Source organism: Choloepus didactylus, chromosome 16, assembly GCF_015220235.1.
Source record: "Choloepus didactylus isolate mChoDid1 chromosome 16, mChoDid1.pri, whole genome shotgun sequence".
Lineage (NCBI taxonomy): Eukaryota > Metazoa > Chordata > Mammalia > Pilosa > Megalonychidae > Choloepus > Choloepus didactylus.
Window position 1 is genome coordinate 21,828,627 of NC_051322.1, and position 22,693 is coordinate 21,851,319.

General features: G+C 42.0%; 1 protein-coding gene across 3 annotated transcripts in view; it reads left to right on the forward strand.

Moving 5' to 3' along the window:
- Positions 1-22,693, forward strand: part of ALPK2 (alpha kinase 2) — a 211,522-nt gene that overhangs the window by 30,833 nt on the left and 157,996 nt on the right. Inside the window, exon 1 of one of the 3 annotated variants that reach the window (XM_037805892.1) lies at positions 14,371-14,599. The exons of the other annotated variants lie outside the window; for them this stretch is intronic. Within the exon in view, the coding sequence (XP_037661820.1) occupies positions 14,400-14,599 (200 nt within the window). The 5' untranslated portion in view covers positions 14,371-14,399. Of the gene's footprint in view, positions 1-14,370; positions 14,600-22,693 lie in introns of those variants that run through there. 3 annotated transcript variants of the gene reach the window in all.

Consider the following 22,693-nt stretch of genomic DNA (forward strand, 5'->3'; position numbering starts at 1 on the left):
GCTGGGCTGTGTTGGGAGGCTCCCAGTCTGCTCAAATGATGGCTGAATGGGGCTCTGTTAATTCACACTGCTCCCCCTTCCCAGCTCTGGGACATTCAGCTGAGGTTGCAGGGAAGGCTAATGTCCACGCCCAGTTTTGTGGTGTATGCCTGTTATTTGAAGCACTTCCGTCACACTGGGTTGTCTGGGGCAGCTCTGGGCTATGGGGCTGGCGATGGGCAGGAGTGTTTCCTGTCCACCAGGATGGTGGCTGTGAGCGGACACCCCCCTTTTCTTGGGAAGTTGTGTTGTTTAGTGAATTTTCTCAGCCACTGGATTATTGCCTTTTGTCTCAGAGCTCTCTTAGTTCTGCTCTTGACTTGACGTGCCCAAATTTCAATTCTTTGAAGCTTTCTGTATTGAGCTTCTTAGAGTAATTGTTTTAGAAAAAGCAAAAAGGATTTAAAAAAAAAAAAAAAAACAAAAAAAACGGCCCTCCTCAGAGATCTAATGGGTTATTGAAATGCTAATAGACAAAGCAACCAGGGCCATTAAGGACAGGTGCCCAGGGCAGAGAGATCAGCCTTGCTTTGGGATTTGCATATGCGCCTCAAGGCCTGATCTCCGCCCTTCCCCTTTCTGTGTTCACCAGAACTCCAAAAATCCTCTGCTTTTACTTTGGAGCTTCTCGTGTTGTTTTCCTTCTATGCCCGTCTCCTCTCTGCTGGGCTGGCTGCTCTCAGAGTCTCTGGTGTCTGGCCTCAGTCTATCTATGGTTGGAGTTTGAATCAGTAGAATGAGTTTCCGGTAAGAGCAGCCACTGCAATTCTCCCTTCTCCTTCCCGGAGCTGACAGCCCCTCCTCCCCCGGGACTGAGCCTGGCAGGGAGGGGCGCGGGTCCCCTGGCCGCAAAAACTTACAGATTTCGCTGATCTCAGCAGTTCCACGTTTTCATGAGTGTTGTATGAAGTATGCCCAAAGACAGATTGCTCTGTGGTGTCCAGTCCACGCAGTTCCTGGCTTTTTACCTACTTTCCTGGAGGAGTAACTAAAACATACAGCTCACCAGTCTGCCATCTTGCCCCGCCTCCCTCTTCCTTTTTAATATATGCGTTTAGTGCTATAAATTTCCCCCTTAGCACTGCTTTTGCTGCATCCCATAGGTTTTAGTATGTTGTGTTCTCATTTTCATTCGTCTCTATATATTTAGCAATTTCTCTTGCTATTTCTTGTTTAACCCACTGATTGTTTAGGAGTGTGTTGTTTAACCTCCAGGTATTTGTGAATTTTCCAAGTCTCGGTTATTGACTTCTAATTGTATTCCATTGTGGTCAGAGAATGTGCTTTGAATAATTTCAATCTTTTGAAATTTATTGAGGCTCGTTTTATGTCCCAGCATATGATCTATTCTGGAGAAAGTTCCATGAGCACTAGAAAAGTATGTGTATCCTGGTGATTTGGGATGTAATGTCCTGTATATGTCTGTTAAATCTAATTCATTTATCAGATTGTTTAGGTTTTCAATTTCCTTATTGGTCTTCTGTCTGGTTGATCTATCTATAGGAGAAAGTGATGTGTTGAAGTCTCCCACAATAATTGTGGAAACATCAATTGCTTCCTTTAGTTTTTCCAGTGTTTCTCTCATGTATTTTGTGGCACCTTGATTGGGTGCATAGACGTTTACGATTGTTATTTCTTCTTGCTGAATTGCCCCTTTTATTAGTATGTAGTGGCCTTCTTTGTCTCTCAAAACATCCCTGCATTTGAAGTCTATTTTATCTGAGATTAATATTGCTACACCTGCTTTCTTTTGGCTGTAGCTTGCATGAAATATTTTTTTCCATCCTTTCACTTTCAGTTTCTTTGTGTCCCTGTGTCTAAGATGAGTCTCTTGTATGCAACATATTGATGGTTCATTTTTTTTGATCAATTCTGCAAATCTATATCTTTTAATTGGGGAGTTTAATCCGTTTACATTCAACGTTATAACCGTGAAGGCATTTCTTGAATCAGCCATCTTATCCTTTGGTTCATGTTTGTCATATTTTTCCCCTCTGTCTATTAATATCCTTTATTGTACCCATACCGAATCTCTTTAGTACTGAACCTTTCTCCAAGTCTCTCTGTCCTTTCTTTGTTTCTCTGTCTGTAGGGCTTCCTTGAGTATCTCCAGTAGGGCAGGTCTCTTGTTAGCAAATTCTCTCAGCATTTGTTTGTCTGTGAAAAATTTAAGCTCTCCCTCAAATTTGAAGGAGAGCTTTGCTGGATAAAGTATTCTTGGCTGGAAATTTTTCTCACTCAGAATTTTAAATATATCGTGCCACTGCCTTCTTGCCTCCATGGTGGCTGCTGAGTAGTCACTACTTAGTCTTATGCTGTTTCCTTTGTATGTGGTGAATTGCTTTTCTCTTGCTGCTTTCAGAACTTGCTCCTTCTCTTCTGTGTTTGATAGTGTGATCAGTATATGTCTCGGAGTGGGTTTATTTGGATTTATTCTATTTGGAGTTCGCTGAGCATTTATGATTTGTGTATTTATGTTGTTTAGAAGATTTGGGAAGTTTTCCCCAACAATTTCTTTGAATACTCTTCCTAGACCTTTACCCTTTTCTTCCCCTTCTGGGACACCAATGAGTCTTATATTCGGACGTTTCCTATTATCTATCATATCCCTGAGGTCTATTTCGATTTTTTCAATTTTTTTCCCCATTCTTTCTTTTATGCTTTCATTTTCCATTCTGTCATCTTCCAGGTCACTGATTCATTGTTCAACTTCCTCTAGTCTTGTACTATGAGTGTCCAGAATCTTTTTAATTTGGTCAGCAGTTTCTTTAATTTCCATAAGATCATCCATTTTTTATTTAGTCTTGCAATGTCTTCTTTATGCTCTTCTAGGGTATTCTTGATTTCCTTTGTATCCCATACTGTGGTCTCATTGTTCATCTTTAGTTCTTTGAGTAGCTGCTCTAGGTGCTGTGTCTCTTCTGGTCTTTTGATTTGGGTGCTTGGGCTTGGGTTATCCATATCGTCTGGTTTTTTCATATGCTTTATAATTTTCTGTTGTTTTTGGCCTCGTGGCATTTGCTGAACTTGATAGGGTTCTTTTAGGATTTGTAGACCAATTGAAGTCCTTATCTCTAATTTATCAGATCTACAGCTTCGTGGAGTACACTTTCTCTAACTAACCAGCAGGTGGCGTCCACGAGCCACCTGTTCTCCACAAGCCAGTTCTCCCCTGCTTAGCCTTTTTGGTGAGTGGGGGAGTGAGTCTTGTGGGGTCCAATTGGTGTACCAAGCTTGCGTGTGTAGTTGGTGTTGCCTGCCCTGTAAATGGGGCGTGTTTCTGGGCAGTCAGGGAGGGGGGGTGGCCTTAACAATCAAATCTCCCTGGTGATCCTAGAGTTTTAAAGCTGCTGCAATAGACTAATCCTTCAGTTCAGTCCTGCCACAGTTTGTCTCTGCCACTGACCCACAAGTCCTTGGTATTGTTGTATGGCTCCTGAGACTTGCAAGTGGGCCCCTCTTCCAGGCTGTGCACCCCAGGTCCTCTGTTGAGGGATGACTGTGCTATGTCACAGGTGAGTGCCGTCCCCCCAGGGCAGTTCTGGGCTGCTGGGCTGTGTAGGGAGGCTCCCAGTCTGCTGAAATGATGGCTGAATGGGGCTTTGTTAATTCACACTGCTCCACCTTTCCAACTCTGGGACTATCAGCTGAGGTTGCAGGGAAGGCTAATGTCCATGCCCAGTTTTGTGGTGTGTGCCTGTTATTTGAAGCACTTCCGTCACACTGGGTTGTCTGGGCAGCTCTGGGCTATGGGGCTGGCGACGGGCAGGATTGTTTCCTGTCCACCAGGATGATGGCTGTGAGCGGACACCCCCCTTTTCTTGGGAAGTTTTGGTGTTTAGTGAATTTTCTCAGCCACTGGATTATTGCTTTTTGTCTCAGAGCTCTCTTAGTTCTGCTCTTGACTTGACCTGCCCAAATTGCAAGTCTTTGAAGCTTTCTGTATTGGGCTTCTTAGAGTAGTTGTTTTAGAAAAAGAAAAAATGATTAAAAAAACAACAACAAAAAAATGGGCCCTCCTCAGAGATCTAATGGGTTATTGAAATGCTAAGAGACAAAGCAACCAGGGCCATTAAGGAAAGGTCCACAGGGCAGAGAGATCAGCTTTTCTTCAGGATTTGCATATGCGCCTCAGGGCCTGAGCTCTGCCCTTCCCCTTTCTATGTTCACCAGAACTCCAAAAATCCTCCGCTTTTATTTTGGAGTTTTTCGTGTTGTTTTTTTTCTATGCCTGTCTCCTCTCTGCTGGGCTGGCTGCTCTCAGATTCTCTGGTGTCTGGTCTCAGTCTATCTATGGTTGGAGTTTGGATCAGTAGAATGAGTTTCCGATAAGGGCTGCCACTGCAGTTCTCCCTTCTCCTTCCCGGAGCTGACAGCCCCTCCTCCCACGGGACTGAGCCTGGCAGAGAGGGACGCGGGTCCCCTGGCCGCAAAAACTTACAGATTTCGCTGATCTCAGCAGTTCCATGTTTTCATGAGTATTGTATGAAGTATGCCCAAAGTCAGATTGCTCTGTGGTGTCCAGTCCACGCAGTTCCTGGCTTTCTACCTACTTTCCTGGAGGAGTAACTAAAACATACAGCTCACCAGTCCACCATCTTGCCCCCCAATGAGTCTTATATTTGGACGCTTCATATTATCTATCATATCCCTGAGGTCCATTTCGATTTTTTCAATTTTTTTCCCCATTCTTTCTTTTATGCTTTCATTTTCCATTCTGTCATCTTCCAGGTCACTGATTCGTTGTTCAACTTCCTCTAGTCTTGTACTATGAGTGTCCAGAATCTTTTTAATTTGGTCAGCAGTTTCTTTAATTTCCATAAGATCATCCATTTTTTTATTTAGTCTTGCAATGTCTTCTTTATGCTCTTCTAGGGTCTTCTTGATTTCCTTTATCTCCCGTACTATGGTCTCATTGTTCATCTTTAGTTCTTTGAGTAGCTGCTCTAGGTGCTGTGTCTCTTCTGGTCTTTTGATTTGGGTGCTTGGGCTTGGGTTATCCATATCATCTGGTTTTTTCATATGCTTGATAATTTTCTGTTGTTTTTGGCCTCATGGCATTTGCTGAACTTGATAGGGTTCTTTTAGGATTTGTAGACCAATTGAAGTCCTTATCTCTAATTTATCAGATCTACAGCTTCGTGGAGTACACTTTCTCTAACTAACCAGCAGGTGGCGTCCACGAGCCACCTGTTCTCCACAAGCCAGTTCTCCCCTGCTTAGCCTTTTTGGTGAGTGGGGGAGTGAGTCTTGTGGGGTCCAATTGGTGTACCAAGCTTGCATGTGTAGTTGGTGTTGCCTGCCCTGTATATGGGGCGTGTTTCTGGGCAGTCAGGGAGGGGGGGTGGCCTTAACAATCAAATCTCCCTGGTGATCCTAGAGTTTTAAAGCTGCTGCAATAGTCTAATCGTTCAGTTCAGTCCTGCCACATTTTGTCTCTGCCACTGACCCACAAGTCCTTGGTATTGGCGTATGGCTCCTGAGACTTGCAAGTGGGCCCCTCTTCCAGGCCGTGCACCCCGGGTCCTCTGTTGAGGGATGACTGTGCTATGTCACAGGTGAGTGCCGTCCCCCCAGGGCAGTTCTGGGCTGCTGGGCTGTGTAGGGAGGCTCCCAGTCTGCTGAAATGATGGCTGAATGGGGCTTTGTTAATTCACACTGCTCTACCTTCCCAACTCTGGGACAATCAGCTGAGGTTGCAGGGAAGGCTAATGTCCACGCCCAGTTTTGTGGTGTGTGCCTGTTATTTGAAGCGCTTCCGTCACACTGGGTTGTCTGGGGCAGTTCTGGGCTATGGGGCTGGTGATGGGCAGGAGTGTTTCCTGTCTACCAGGATGATGGCTATGAGCGGACACCCCCCTTTTCTTGGGAAGTTGTGGTGTTTAGTGAATTTTCTCAGCCACTGGATTATTGCCTTTTGTCTCAGAGCTCTCTTAGTTCTGCTCTTGACTTGACCTGCCCAAATTGCAAGTCTTTGAAGCTTTCTGTATTGGGCTTCTTAGAGTAATTGTTTTAGAAAACGAAAAAAGGATTAAAAAAAAAAAAAGGGCCCTCCTCAGAGATCTAATGGGTTATTGAAATGCTAAGAGACAAAGCAACCAGGGCCATTAAGGAAAGGTCCACAGGGCAGAGAGATCAGCTTTTCTTCAGGATTTGCATATGCGCCTCAGGGCCTGAGCTCTGCCCTTCCCCTTTCTATGTTCACCAGAACTCCAAAAATCCTCCGCTTTTATTTTGGAGTTTTTCGTGTTGTTTTTTTTCTATGCCTGTCTCCTCTCTGCTGGGCTGGCTGCTCTCAGATTCTCTGGTGTCTGGTCTCAGTCTATCTATGGTTGGAGTTTGGATCAGTAGAATGAGTTTCCGATAAGGGCTGCCACTGCAGTTCTCCCTTCTCCTTCCCGGAGCTGACAGCCCCTCCTCCCACGGGACTGAGCCTGGCAGAGAGGGACGCGGGTCCCCTGGCCGCAAAAACTTACAGATTTCGCTGATCTCAGCAGTTCCATGTTTTCATGAGTATTGTATGAAGTATGCCCAAAGTCAGATTGCTCTGTGGTGTCCAGTCCACGCAGTTCCTGGCTTTCTACCTACTTTCCTGGAGGAGTAACTAAAACATACAGCTCACCAGTCCACCATCTTGCCCCCCAATGAGTCTTATATTTGGACGCTTCATATTATCTATCATATCCCTGAGGTCCATTTCGATTTTTTCAATTTTTTTCCCCATTCTTTCTTTTATGCTTTCATTTTCCATTCTGTCATCTTCCAGGTCACTGATTCGTTGTTCAACTTCCTCTAGTCTTGTACTATGAGTGTCCAGAATCTTTTTAATTTGGTCAGCAGTTTCTTTAATTTCCATAAGATCATCCATTTTTTTATTTAGTCTTGCAATGTCTTCTTTATGCTCTTCTAGGGTCTTCTTGATTTCCTTTATCTCCCGTACTATGGTCTCATTGTTCATCTTTAGTTCTTTGAGTAGCTGCTCTAGGTGCTGTGTCTCTTCTGGTCTTTTGATTTGGGTGCTTGGGCTTGGGTTATCCATATCATCTGGTTTTTTCATATGCTTGATAATTTTCTGTTGTTTTTGGCCTCATGGCATTTGCTGAACTTGATAGGGTTCTTTTAGGATTTGTAGACCAATTGAAGTCCTTATCTCTAATTTATCAGATCTACAGCTTCGTGGAGTACACTTTCTCTAACTAACCAGCAGGTGGCGTCCACGAGCCACCTGTTCTCCACAAGCCAGTTCTCCCCTGCTTAGCCTTTTGGTGAGTGGGGGAGTGAGTCTTGTGGGGTCCAATTGGTGTACCAAGCTTGCATGTGTAGTTGGTGTTGCCTGCCCTGTATATGGGGCGTGTTTCTGGGCAGTCAGGGAGGGGGGGTGGCCTTAACAATCAAATCTCCCTGGTGATCCTAGAGTTTTAAAGCTGCTGCAATAGTCTAATCGTTCAGTTCAGTCCTGCCACATTTTGTCTCTGCCACTGACCCACAAGTCCTTGGTATTGGCGTATGGCTCCTGAGACTTGCAAGTGGGCCCCTCTTCCAGGCCGTGCACCCCGGGTCCTCTGTTGAGGGATGACTGTGCTATGTCACAGGTGAGTGCCGTCCCCCCAGGGCAGTTCTGGGCTGCTGGGCTGTGTAGGGAGGCTCCCAGTCTGCTGAAATGATGGCTGAATGGGGCTTTGTTAATTCACACTGCTCTACCTTCCCAACTCTGGGACAATCAGCTGAGGTTGCAGGGAAGGCTAATGTCCACGCCCAGTTTTGTGGTGTGTGCCTGTTATTTGAAGCGCTTCCGTCACACTGGGTTGTCTGGGGCAGTTCTGGGCTATGGGGCTGGTGATGGGCAGGAGTGTTTCCTGTCTACCAGGATGATGGCTATGAGCGGACACCCCCCTTTTCTTGGGAAGTTGTGGTGTTTAGTGAATTTTCTCAGCCACTGGATTATTGCCTTTTGTCTCAGAGCTCTCTTAGTTCTGCTCTTGACTTGACCTGCCCAAATTGCAAGTCTTTGAAGCTTTCTGTATTGGGCTTCTTAGAGTAATTGTTTTAGAAAACGAAAAAAGGATTAAAAAAAAAAAAAAGGGCCCTCCTCAGAGATCTAATGGGTTATTGAAATGCTAAGAGACAAAGCAACCAGGGCCATTAAGGAAAGGTCCACAGGGCAGAGAGATCAGCTTTTCTTCAGGATTTGCATATGCGCCTCAGGGCCTGAGCTCTGTCCTTCCCCTTTCTATGTTCACCAGAACTCCAAAAATCCTCCGCTTTTATTTTGGAGTTTTTCGTGTTGTTTTTTTTCTATGCCTGTCTCCTCTCTGCTGGGCTGGCTGCTCTCAGATTCTCTGGTGTCTGGTCTCAGTCTATCTATGGTTGGAGTTTGGATCAGTAGAATGAGTTTCCGATAAGGGCTGCCACTGCAGTTCTCCCTTCTCCTTCCCGGAGCTGACAGCCCCTCCTCCCACGGGACTGAGCCTGGCAGAGAGGGGCACGGGTCCCCTGGCCGCAAAAACTTACAGATTTCGCTGATCTCAGCAGTTCCACGTTTTCATGAGTGTTGTATGAAGTATGCCCAAAGTCAGATTGCTCTGTGGTGTCCAGTCCACGCAGTTCCTGGCTTTCTACCTACTTTCCTGGAGGAGTAACTAAAACATACAGCTCACCAGTCTGCCATCTTGCCCCGCCCCCTGCTTTTTTATTTTTAAATCATGAATTGGTGTTGGATTTGTCAAATGTTTTTGTGTATCTATTGAGTTTATGATGTGGTTTTGACCTTTATTCTATTAATAGTGTATTAATTGACTTTTGGATGGTAAACAAACCTTGCATTCCTGGGAGAGATCCCACTAGACCATAGTGTATAATCCTTTTTATATTTTGCTGGATTCAATTTGCAAATATTTTGTTAAGGATTTTTGCATCTATGTTCATGAGAGATATTGGCCTTTAGTTTTATATTCTTGTGAGGTCTTTGTCTGGCTTTGGTAGCAGAGTAATTCTGGGGATACTCAGAGACAGTTTATATTGACTGCTTTTATTCCCGTGTATGAGTACACTTTCCTATTTCTTTGCTTGTCTCATAATTTTTTGTTGTGGTTGTTAAAAACTTGACATTTTAGATAATAGACTGTGGTAATTCTGGATTGTGATTTTCTCCTCTGAAGGTTGTTGTTGCTGTTTGGGTTATTTGTTTGCTGGTTTAGTAACTTGTTTGGACTACATCTATGAAATTTGTTTCCCCCACAGTGTGTGGATGTGGATATCTCTGCTCTGTTTTAAAAAAATTTTTTTTTTTTTTTTTCTTAAACATGACTTGATAGGGGTTGCTACTGTGTCTCTTGTGGCTTAGTGGTCAGCTAAGGATTGGAAGAGGCTATGCTCAAATACCTTGAACTAGGAAAGCTTCTGTACCTCTGCCAATGGATCTGTGTGTGTGGGGGGTGGGGTGGAGCACATTTAATTTCAGGCCATTTTCAAGTTTATCCTGACTTTAACTCTCTGCGGTGCCCTTTCACATCACCCCTGTACATGCTGGGGAATGTGTGGATAGCCTGAGTCCTCCCTGGTCTCTTCTGGGCATGCTTGCCCTAACCCCCACTCCATCTTCAGGCTAACTGAGTGTTTCTCCCCCTCCTCCACTCACCTGCTCCTCACTTACAGAGATAACACTGCTTGGCATAGGTGTTGTCCACTGCTCCGAATCAAGTGAGTGCCTTTCAATCATGGCAGTGAAAATGCCAGTGCTCACAGTCTACCCTGCCCTGGCAGAACCTCAGTGTCAACAGAGCTGGGTAGGGGAACGGGAGTAGCCCCAGGTGAGAATGCCAGAGTCTCACTCTTATTACCCAAAGTTGAGCAGTTTCTTGACCATTATTGCTTCTCAAATTATTGGATGTCTTTGGTAGATTTCCTGTTTTTGAATATTGTCCAATTCTTCATAGCTATTTTTGGGGAGAGGATTTTCCAGCCTCCTCACTCAGTCAAAGCTGGAAGTCCCACTTCCCATTTTATTTGAATTTTTATGGGTAAAAAAATCCAGAAACTTCAAACCAAAGTCCTAAATGTTACAGCTATAATGGTTATATGTACCTATGTCAACCTCTTAGTTGCAAAGGGTGGAAGTCCCTAAAGCAAGAGGGAAACTGGGAATCTTAGATACCTGAGTTTAGAAAAAAGGCACAAATGACCCAGTAGGTTAGCACAGACTGAGAAACAAAAAAAGAGGTAAAAGAGCTTGCTTTGAAACCAACTTTACTCTCTACTCTGCCTTTTAGCAGTATTGGACAGTGGTTAGATACATGGATGTAGAAGGCTTTCTAAGCAAAGGGAGTAACCTTTAAAAAAAGAGAGGTAGGTTCTATTAACTAAAAATGTATAACATATATATATTTCAAAACTTCACAAATTAAAGGGCAAAGCACAAGTTGGAAGATAGAGCATATTTGCAACAAACTAAATATGAAGTGTGCAAAAGAAAAACACTTGAATAGCAAAGCTGAACAAAAAAAAACTAGAATGATAATTCATAAAAGGAAAGTATAAAAAGCCAATGTACTTATAAAACAATATTTAACCTCATCAGTATTCAAAGAAATGTACATTAAAATGAGATACCAATTTTGCTTCTCTGATTGGAAAAACATTTAAAATGGCAGTCCTCAGTGCCAGTGAGTTGTTTCAGTGAGATGGGCAGGCTGGCAGAAACATAACTCAGTAAATCTTCTTGAGTTTTATTTGGCAATATGTTTTGAAACCTTAAAAAATATTCACGACTTTTGACCCACTAATGTCACTTTTAGGAGCCTGTCCTTAGAAAAGAGAAAAGCACCTAAAGATTTATATAGAAGCATGTTATCACATCATTATTTATAAAAGCAAAAATGCATAAGCAATCCAAATATCTAACAATAAGACACCTGCTAAATAAAGCACGACACATTCATATGATAGAATAATACGCAGGCTTCCCTGAAGGCTCCTTAACAACAGGCTCATGTTAAGTGAAAAACAGAATGGGAAAGAAAACTGTAGACCACAGTGATACAAACTGTATATGTCTCAATGTATGTGTTTGAACATGCACAAAAGGGGAAAAAAGAAGTAGAAAAAATACACCAAAATGTTAATAGTGGTTATTTCTCGTTGGCAGGAGATATAAAATTTTAAAAATAAAAATATTTAAAGTTTTCCATATGTCTTGTCCTTATAAGCAGAAAAAAGTCTTGAAAACTTTTATAACATACTTAGTATATGTAACATACGCAAATATTTTTAAAAATTTAAATTCCCATACACTGTTCAACTAATTAATGTTACTTACGGTTTATGAAATGGTGCCTAGGACTGAACATGCAAATTTATGAAAACTGGAATTTTGCTTCTGTTCTGAGAGTAGTAATACTTTTTGTAGTTGTTTTTAAAATGAAACTGAAGCACCAGCATAATCTGTGATGGAATTTTATCCTGGAAGTTTGGATATTTTCGGGTACCTAGACTCAAATTTACTTAAAGAGACTGGGCACTTGAATTTTAATTTGGTTTTGATATTTGTGGTTTTAAGTAGCTGAAATACATTATTTCAGGAACATCATGGAGTAAATACTTCTCTGAGGTGCCCTGAGAACCTAACTACCATTTATAATTTTGATACTTGGTGGTGGGGGGGTGGGGGATAAATTCCAAATTCTAAACAACCTTCATATGTTTGAAAAAGTCTTTCTTAGAGGTATCAATTCTGATGAAGCTGTATTTTTTCTTATTTTTGCTAATTTATTTTAACTTCATATTCTCACGAAGAATCTTACAGAAATCTATTACCTGGAATGAAAAACACTATAAGAAAGGAGTCTTATTTACATTCAATGTTTCACACACTCATGCATTTTCTGATGCTATTAGAGGGGCAGAAATACATGCCCTCCCTTTTCTCTTTAACACTGTACTCCCTCCATCTTCCCTTTGAGAAAAACAGGAAATTCAGAACAGTGTCCTGACCTGAGTTTAATTCCAAAGTTTCTGTTTCTGGTTTTCTTCCAGCCCTACTTCCCCAAACCCAAGAATAAAACAGAAATTCTATGACTGCAGGCTAACGAGACAAATAATAAATACAGTCAAATCCATTATTTAAAAAAAAATCCTTTGCTCCTTAGATTTATTTTACCAGGAGGTGAATGCTAGAAATTGAGGGAATTGGTCTTTGAGATTGTTTGTGAGGATAAAATTAAATTCCATAATGAGTTTCAACTTTGCCATTTAAAAACTCCCAGGCAACTTTTCTTTCATAACCACATCCCATTTCTCTTTTGTGTTGGGACATTTGTTCACTTTTGACTTTATCTTCTCCTGCTGGGTGACAGCATTTGTTTATTCTTTATCATCACACCTTCTTCCCCTCTTTACTCTCAAAGTTATCTCTCCTTACCTGGCAAGTGCCTTTCACTGCGAAGAGGACCCCAGCTTTAAATAAAACCAGCTGAGATCCACAGCCACAAAGCCTTGGTCAGTTCTGTATTCGGTTGCATTTTACAAATGTGTTCCCAAAGAAACAGTCACAAAGATAGAGTTGCTCCGTGGAATATGACTCCCGGGGAGGAATGTAGACCTGGTATCGTGGGACGGAGAACATCTTCTTGACCAAAACGGGGATGTGAAAGGAAATGAAATAAGCTTCAGTAGCAGAGAGATTCCAAAAGGAGCTGAGAGGTCACTCTGGGGGGCACTCTTACGCACAATTTAGACAACCCTTTTTAGGTTCTAAAGAATTGGGGTAGCTGGTGGTGGATACCTGAAACTATCAAACTACAACCCAGAACCCATGAATCTCGAAGACAATTGTATAAAAATGTAGCTTAAGAGGGGTGACAATGGGATTGGGAAAGCCATAAGGACCACACTCCACTTTGTCTAGTTTATGGATGGAGGAGTAGAAAAATAGGGGAAGGAAACAAACAGACAAAGGTACCCAGTGTTCTTTTTTACTTCAATTGCTCTTTTTCACTCTAATTATTATTCTTGTTATTTTTGTGTGTGTGCTAATGAAGGTGTCAGGGATTGATTTAGGTGATGAATGTACAACTATGTAATGGTACTGTGAACAATCGAATGTACGATTTGTTTTGTATGACTGTGTGGTATGTGAATATATCTCAATAAAATGAAGATAAAAAATATATATATATAATAAAAAAAAAGAAAAAAAAAGATAGAGTTGCTCAACTTTTAATATCTTCTATGAAGATAAAATGGAAAACACAGAACACATCAACCATACACTTCTTGATATTTAATAATTCTAGAAGATTTTTGTCTTGTGTAAAATTTCATTCCATCAAGGTATAGTTGATATACATATGGTTTGGTGTAAAACAATTTGCTTTTGAGGATTATAGTGCTCAGTACAATATGGATATTTTCAGTTATGTCCCTTTCAAAGTCACCCTCTCTGAGTTGCTAATTTTAGCTGTCTCCATGAGTCTTATAAGAGGTTTCTTTCTAAACCATCTGATTCCAGGTATCACACATTTAAATACTTTTGTAAAGAGGCAAAGTAGTTACTGAAAGATAATTCTGGATTTTTTATGTTCTTTCTTGGATTTGGACAACATTCAATAGAAGAAACACCCACATTACAACAACTATGATGCTAACAGGAAAACTTTTTGACAATTTCTAATTGGTATTTCTTCTATGGATTTCTTTCTGGTCTCCCTCTGTTCTTGTTTACAACTGCAGTCAGATAGGAAGTGAGAGTATGTACGTGTGTGCATGTGTGCATGCATGCGTGTGTGAGAGACAGAGAGTGTTCGTGTCGGGGGTGGGGAGGGAGGAGGACAGCTGGCAGCGGGGAGGGAGGTTGGATCCTGCCTTGCAGTGGCTTCTGCTTTCCTCAGAGAGCTTCAGAGGACGACTGTAATAGCAATTCTAAATAAACAGCGTTATGACTCTTATTTTCACCTCTTCTCCATGGGTTTCCCATGTGTACCTCAAATGCCCAGTTGCTCCAGCCTTAATCACGTTTCTACTTCTCTAATCAAGTTTCTACTTCTTTACTTTAGTCAAGTTTCTACTTCTTGAAGAGGCTAGCAGCTAAGCCTGAGGTCCTGCCTGGACTTTGCAGAAAGCTGCCCAGTCTCCCTAGCCGTCAGCGACAGCTTGCTCGTCTGGGTTTCATCAGCTGGCCCGGCTGCATTTCACCAGGCCCCTCTGCCAAGGCCTCCCTGGCGGTGTCAACAAGTGTCACACCTATTGGCAGAAACAGCCCTCAAGTTTCATCACAGGGATGCTAAAAAATATTCTCCAGCTGCAGCAATGACCTGGTTTATTCAAGGGCAGGGGAAAAATGGTTTCCTTCCCAAACTTCCCCAGGCATGGAATTTTCCCTCTTAGGGAGAGAGGAACTTTTCTGGAAACAGACCCAACTGTTCATGGAAGAGAACCTGAACCCTGTAACTCTTCTGAACCCCAGTACCAGGACTGAAACACCCAATCAGTGCCTCACACCCAGCCTGGGGAGCCCGCACCCGAGCCAGCCCTCCTATAACGAGTCTTTGACAAAGAATATTGAACAGTAAGTACGTAGACTTTGGTTTTTACGTAAGGAATGGCTGTGCTTCAAATATATAGTTGTTGACAGTTTCTGCATTAGGAAGCAATGCAGATTGCTTCGTTATGAAATAAAACAAGATGAAACAAATAGGAGCTACATGGGATGATTGGGCATGTAGTGTTTTAAAGTGGATGACTTTGTGTAGTCTTTTAGTTTGTTCTGACCCTTTGTGAAAATTATTTGTGTTTTTTCTAAATGTTTGTTTATTCTGGCTTAACAATAATTGAGAGTTTCTTTCATAGCAGTTCAGCAATTAGGAAAGAGACATATAGGATGACTCAATGGGGTGATTTCTAAAGGCTGGCTCTACCTTTGCATGCTAACGGGGAAACTGAGTCACGTATCTAGGTAACCTAGGCCCCAGACATCTTTGCCTAAATTATTTGAGTATTTTAGTCCAAAATGATTCCTTTTAGTTGGATCTCAATGATTTAAAATCCTTACTTTTTGTGTAGACATAGCAGTATCTTGTCTGACAGCTGGTAATGGAAATTGCGGAGAAACTATCAAAACATTTCAAAATGGCTGAGGCAAAGATTCATTGAGTCTTTACGTGGATTAAAACAAACAGACAAACAAACAAAAAACTTAACGCAAAAAGCCAGAAAAAAAATCCATCGATAAAGTGGCACCACCACTTTGTTCTTTTACAATGAACACATCTAAACTTTAAGTCCACTGATCAAAGGTGTAAATTACAGACATCTGGCAAATGTTTAAAAACAGAAAAAAGCAAGAACAGCATTTAGACCTGCTTGGCTCTAAATATTTTCTCCCCACAATCTTTTCCTTAAGTAAAAGTAGCTTTCATTTTTAAAGATTAATCTTTCTACTGCTCTAAAGCATATGAGACATTTCATGACAGCAGACCAGCCAAGGGTAAACTGAACAAGCATTTATGCTGTGAGGCTTCTGAACTGACATCCAGGATGTTGTGAGCTACCTGCTCAAAGGGCAAATGGAAAAATCCCATATTAAAAGGCACTGATGGTTAATAGACATGTTCAGATATTTGAAATCAGTGTTTAAAGCAAACTAAATATATTTTTACTCCCAAACTGCATTGCTCTTGAGTTTTTACAAAATATTTAATAACAATTTGGAGAAGATTCTTAGGTAAGGTGGAATTCCTATTTTCATCACCTGCAAAGTTTCTCCTCACCCCCAACTTAGTTTTTCTAGTTTTTAACTGTCTCATGCATGCTGACATGTAGATATCAGCCTTTTTAAGGAGGTGCTGCCTGATTTGCTAATCTGGGTAGAGGGAAGCAGGGTGGTGCTGAGTGGGCTTTGGAGTCAGATCTGGAATTAAATCCTGACTCCAGCACTGTTTTCAACTTGTGTGAAGCCCAGTTTTCTTATCTGTAAAATGAAGATAACAATATCCACTTTGATAGGGCAGGGGAATTAGATGAGTAAATATACCTAAAGTATCTGTCACATCATAGTTTCTCAACAAAAATTAGCTGTTCCCCTTGGTTAATTAAAAAGCTTCTTTCTCTTTTGTTTTGCTAAAACTTCAGAATGCTTTCGCAATATAAATGATATAAAGTAATAGAAACAACATATTATTGACTTCTGTGCAATCATTAAACAAAAGTAACAGAAAATTAGATTTTTTTAGGAACATTCCATACTTGGAAACAATATGAGATCAAAGAAAGAAAGGATTATATTTTAGAATGCATCTATATTAAAAAATATTTTGCCTAAAAATAGGTAATATTTATTATTTAAAAAGAGATAAGATTTATCACAATCATTCATAGGAATGGAAGGTAAGGGTAAATCTATGCATACAAGATGATGTCTGGGATTATTATGAAAACTAAGGCATAAGCTCAGCCTTCCGTCAAGGACCTTAGTTGAGCCTTGCACTGATTCCCTTTTCACTTAATCACAGGGGTTGTAGACTGACAGGAGCAGGACTGGGGGGAGAACTCTGAAACCAACCACCGAGTGGTGGCTGGTCGGGCCGTCCTGGGAGCTGTGCAGCTCCCAGTTGAGGAGTCACAGAGCCGCTGAAATTGCAAGGCGGTGATGGCGACCACAATGAATGAATGGTCTTCTCCCTTATCCTGGGGAGAAGGCGAGTCATGCGTGGAAGGAGGGCCAAGCCTCATCAGCAGGGCTCATGGGACAGCACTGAAGCATTTTATCAAACTTCTTTCTTATTACCCCTTGTTGTTTTTACTGAGATACCCTACAGCTTTTGCACAGGCTGTGTCTTGATAATTTTTTTTTTTTGCTTGAGTTACAGTTTCACCTTGTAAAAGCAACAAAGAACCTTGATATTCTGGGCTTAATTCTGCCATAAAGGAAAACTGAAAATGTAGACATGTAAAGAAACTTGGGAGAAAGTGATTATGCCATCTTTGGGTTGGCAAAAATGAAGGAATAGTTAGACACCCAACTTACATGAGAGTAAAAAAAAAAAAGCATTTAAAAATGTTTCAAGCCCTCTTTAGGGTTTCCAAATGGAAAAAAACACACCAGGAGAGTCAGAATCCTAGGTTGAAGGGATGTTCAGTTCTGGAAGTTCAGTTGTGCATGTACTGGACCATACCTCTCCCAGCAAGTCTGGGGCACACAACTCACCTGCTTTCCTAATTCCTTCACTGTCAGCCCTGCTCTTGGAAAACCAAGCTCACTTGCTCCTCAATCACCAATTTAAGATCTTCCTCTAGTCTCGTGATTCTCAAAATTTAAAGTGCAACACAATCTAGATGGCTTGTTAAAACACAGGTTGCTGGGTCCACCCCAGAATTTCTACTTCAGTAGGTCCTGAAGATCTGTAGTTCTTGCAGGTTCCAGGTGATGCTGAGGGTGTTGGTGTGGGGACCACACTCTGAGAACCACTGCTCTAGCCATTTCTTTGACCTGTGATTCCTGAAGGAAACCGATTTGCGCTTGTTCTTTTCAATCAGTAAACATGCCTTCTTCTCCAAGATCCGAAGGCACAGCATAGTGTACACTGCAGGGGAGAATATAAAAGACAACCCAAAGAGGGACCCTGCAGGCAAAGAGCTTACAGTCTCCTGTTTGGGGAGGATACACTGAGTTAAGTGAGCCATTATGGGGGCAGATATCAAGGCAGGCTTCAAGGAGAAGCCAGCATTTGAGCGGGGGTTTGCAAACTGGGATTCTACATACAGAGATGGAAAGCAGTCCTTCTGTTTAAAGGAAACAAAGGGTTAAAAAATGATGAGTGGAAAGGGATAGGATACCATGGAAATCAGAAAATAGTTTGGTGGGGTTAGGTTTTCCATAGTTCTCCTTAGCACTGACTATCTTGGGGAAGCATTCTTTGATCAAGCCATCTGGTTTCAATTCCTTTACATAGGTCCGTGACTTGGTAAAGGCAGCATGTATGACAGAGAAATCTAGAAAGGAGAACCAGTAGTGGGAATCTCAGGCACCACGGACAGGAAAGGAGAGGGTGTGGATGCTTCAGAATGCTTTCTGGAAGTAACAAAAATTCAACTCTACCTTAAACAATAACGGGGATTTATTGGCTCACACAACTGAGAAGTCTAGGAAATTGGTTGGGGCCCTGCCTTTATTTTTCGGCATTTCTTGAGGTTCTGCTCTTGTCTGTGTTTTGGTTTCATCCTCAGTCTCAGGATGGCTATCAGCCTACGCCATGATCCATGTAATTCTCTTTTTCATCTTGAGAAGGAGGGAAAGACCTAAACTTTGCGTTTTACTATATCACCCCTGTCCTAGTCCCTGGGAAATGCCATGTGCTGATTGGTTTAGACTTTGATAACTGAACCAATGGCTGAGCTAGGAGTGCCCTGCCTCAGTTTAAGCCAATCAGAGCCCTTACGGAGAAAGGGTGCGGCCAATCCGACAGAAACCTCTAGGCCGCTGCGTGGGGGGCTAGGGGAATAACCGAGTTGGGGAGGACAAGCATGATGGGCACTTTAGAAGGTTTTAGATGTTTTGGACAAAGGCCTGTAAAGTCATACCATCTCTGCCTTAGCCACAAGGTTAGCCATGTGCAGCGTTCATACGTTTAAGTCCAGACAAGTTCAAATATTCTTCCCCAGAATAGCCCTGCCTCTGACAGGAATGAAGCATTGAATCAGACAGTCCCGCCCCAGGGGATTTACATTTGGTGTGAGGCTCGTTATCCCTAAGGCCCACTTTATTTATTAAGAAAAAGTTTAGATAAAAAATGATTAAAAAGTGGTTCAGAAAATGAGACGAGTGGAGGCAATACACAAAAAATTTCCTTGACACCCTCGGGCTGGCTGAAGGAAGTGGGGCAGGGTGAGGCTGCCTCTCTACAGTACGCTTGACTGGTGCCTGCACAACTCACTTTCTTGAAGTCTGCTTGCTGGGAGGTGATTTGTTTGGCATCATAAAACCAAGTTCAGTTCATCACACCCAAGGTCGGTCTTAATCTTGGTGACTACAGGGCAGGGAGGGAGACACAAGAACCTGAGGTTTCCCAGGTCCTCCCCTATGTGGCTGATGCCTGAAATGCCACAAGGCTTCACCTCCTGGTCCCACTGAAAGCAAACATTCTCCCAGGAGGGCTCAGGTGGGGTTCCTCTGAGGTTTCTGTTACAGGGCCAGCAAGCTTAAGGAGCCTGGGGAGAATGTGGGAGGAGAGGTGCAGAAGGAACCACAGAGAGGGTTTCTTTACTACACAGTGTTCTTAGTCATTACCTTGATGAAACATTCCTAGACTAGACATGACAGCCCATGACATTCAACTTTGAACCAAAATGACTGTAACCAGTTACCTCACTGAAGTTCTGTAGATTTATGGCATTACAAGCTTTCTTTGCTTCCCTGTTTTTATCCTGAGAGAGAACAAGGATAGGTTAGGCAGGGGCTGTATCTTTCAATACAGTCAATTGGAAATCAGAAGTAAGACACTTGGGCTCTGTCACCAACTAGCTGTATAACTTGGAAAAGCCAATTAGCCTGCCTGTGTTTCCAGTGCGATTCTCAATTGTAAAGTCAGGGAGACACTACATGTCTTAGGTTTCATTCAGCCTTGAGCTACTGTTTTAGCCCTCACTTAAGGAATTGGAAACGTCTACAGATTTTAAATGGCAGGAAAGAGGAGGATTTCGATGGGGACTGTATTCCCCCTGGGGAAAAAAAAAAGTTCAAAACAAATCCAGGGAGAGCTGCAACTACAGCTCAGCATTTCACCATTCACACATCCTCAGTGTGCACCCAGCTGGCACACACAGAGTTGCTCACTATTAATATTTAGTTTATTAGGTAGCTCATAAATTCAAAATATTCAAAAGGATATGCAGAGACGACCATTGTCCTTCTCATGCATCCCCTCCTTACCCTAACACTCACCTCCTCCCTAGAGGCAGCCAGGTTACCCTTCTCTTGGGTATTTGTAGAGTCATTATATATATAAATAAGCATATATTGTTGTTGTTGTTACACAAGTGATAGCATGCTCCATACCCTCTTCTGTACCTTATTTATCTCACTTAACAATAAACCTGGTGATTATTCCATATTACTGCACACAAAACTGCCTTATTCTTTTTAATAGCCATTGCTTTTTTTTTTCTAATATAAGGATTCTAATTGTATAGATAATGCTACAGTGTATCAGACTCCTATTGATGAACATTTAGGTTGCTTCCAATCTTTTACTACCACAAGCAATGCTGCAATGAATATAGTAGGCACTCACTACGTTTGTCTCCTTGCCTCTGTTTTTAAAATTAGCTTTATTGAGGCATATTTTGTAAACCACATAATTTATTCTTTTGAAGTGTTCAATTCAGTGATTTTTTTTTTAGTAAAACCATCACCAGAGATCAGTTTTGGAACATTTTATCACCCCCAAAAGATCCCTTATGCTCATTTATTGCTAATCAGCATTCCTCCCCCTGCCCCCTGCCCCTCAGGCAATCACTAATCTACTTTCTGTATTATAGCTTTGCCTCTTTCCTATATTTCACATAAATGGAATCACACAATATGTGGTCTCCTGGGTCTGGCTGCTTTCTTTGAGCATAATGTTTTTGAGGTTCATTCATGTCATACCATGTATCTGTAGTTTGTTCCTTTTTGTTACTCTATAGTATTCCATTGTATGGGCATACTACATTTGTCTACCCATTCACCATCTGATCGACATTTAGGTTGTTTCCAATTTTCAACTATTATGAATAATGCTGCTAAGAACATTTGTGCAAGTCTGTGTGTGGATATGTGTTTTCATTTCTCTTGGGTAGACACCTAGGAGTGGAATTGTTGGATCATATGGTAAACTTATGTTTAACTTTTTAAGAAACTGCCAGACTATCTTCAAGAGTGTCTGTACCACTTAACATTTCCACCAGCAGTGTATAAGGGAGCTTGTTTTTTTCCACATCCTCGCCAACACTGTCTTTTTTTATTATACTCATTCTAGTGGGTGTGAAATGCCATCTCACTGTGGTTTTAATTTGCATTTCCCTAATGACAAATGATGTTGAGTGCCTCTTCATGCTCTTATTTTCTTGCCTCTATTTTTCACATGCAACCCTAAAATCATACTCAAGAGCATATTTAGGCTTCAACAAACCTAGGCTCATAACCCAGCCTGCCACTTGCAAGCAGTGAAAAATTAGGCTTGTTACCTTAGCTCTTTGAAGTTACTTAAGCTTCCAAGTTATTACCTGTGAACAGGGGAAAGAACACCTGTCTGTGAAGATTAAATGTGATGTTGTGAATGAAGTGCCCAATCTGGGGCTGACTGATCGTAGGCACTCAGTACATGTTAGTTGCCCCTTCCTATGGGTCTGCTCTCACCCCCTTCCCCACCTTCCAGAACCCATTTTTGGGGAGGGTTGCTTTCTGCAACTAACACAGAGTTGGTTGTTGAGTGACAGTGAGAGTGGTGTCCAAATGTGCAGTAACTCAGATGGCAAATTCAGGAACACAACTGCAATTGGATTAGGCTGGGTGATCAGAACTCCTTCTGTCCCCAGGGAGAAAACACTTGATTCCCAGCTTTCCTACCAGCTCTAGAAGAGCTGGTGGCCCATTATCTGCATTTGGGCCATGAGCTTTCCCCAGACCCCTGGAGCTGACACCAGGATTTCTGCTGTCAGCAGCCACGCCACCAGTTCTGCATGGGGCAAGTTAGCCAAAATAACACTTGGCAGTGTTAGAGTGCTTTAAATGTTCAAGGAACTCTCTGATAGCCTCTTACTTGTTCTCCACTAACTTGAGAGAACGATATTATTTTTGTAATTTTGCTGATGTTAAATCCAAAGTCACTAATAGCGGTTATTATTTATATAGTGTTTGCTATGCTATTCAGAAGCATTTCATACATACTGACTCATTAAATTTTCATAACAACCAAATGAAGTAGGTAGTTTTACAGATGAAGAAACTGAGGCTGAGAGAGGCTAGGCTAGCAAGTGGCAGAGCTAAGGGTTGACCTCAGTCAGTGCGGACAGGAATCTGAGCCCTTCATTGCTACATCATTCTGCTGCTCTGCTTAGAACCCTACTGTTAAGGCATAATATGTGAAGACCCTTCTATCCGGCAACTTCATTTCTTAGTATCTGGTCTAGAGAACCACTCATGTGTCCAAGGAGGCATCTACTGGGATGGTCTTTGATACACATTTGTTAAACCTAAAATGCCTGGAAGGAAGCTGTTCTAGTTTGCTAATGCTGCCAGAATGCAAAACACCAGAAATGGATTGGCTTTTATAAAAGGGGGTTTATTTGGTTACATAGGTACAGGCCTAAGGCCATAAAGTGTCCATCAGCAAAGGGTACCTTCACTGGAGGATGGCCAATGGTGTCCGGAAAATCTCTGTTAGCTGGGAAGGCACGTGGCTGGCGTCTGCTCTAAAGTTCTAGTTTCAAAATGGCTTTCTCCCAGGATGTTCCTCTCTAGGCTGCAGTTCCTCAAAAATGTCACTCTTAGTTGCTCTTGGGGTGTTTGTCCTCTCTTAGCTTTTCTGGAGCAAGAGTCTGCTTTCAATGGCCGTCTTCAAACTGTCTCTCATCTGCATCTACTCTCTCAGCTTCTGTGCATTCTTTAAAGTGTCCCTTTTGGCTG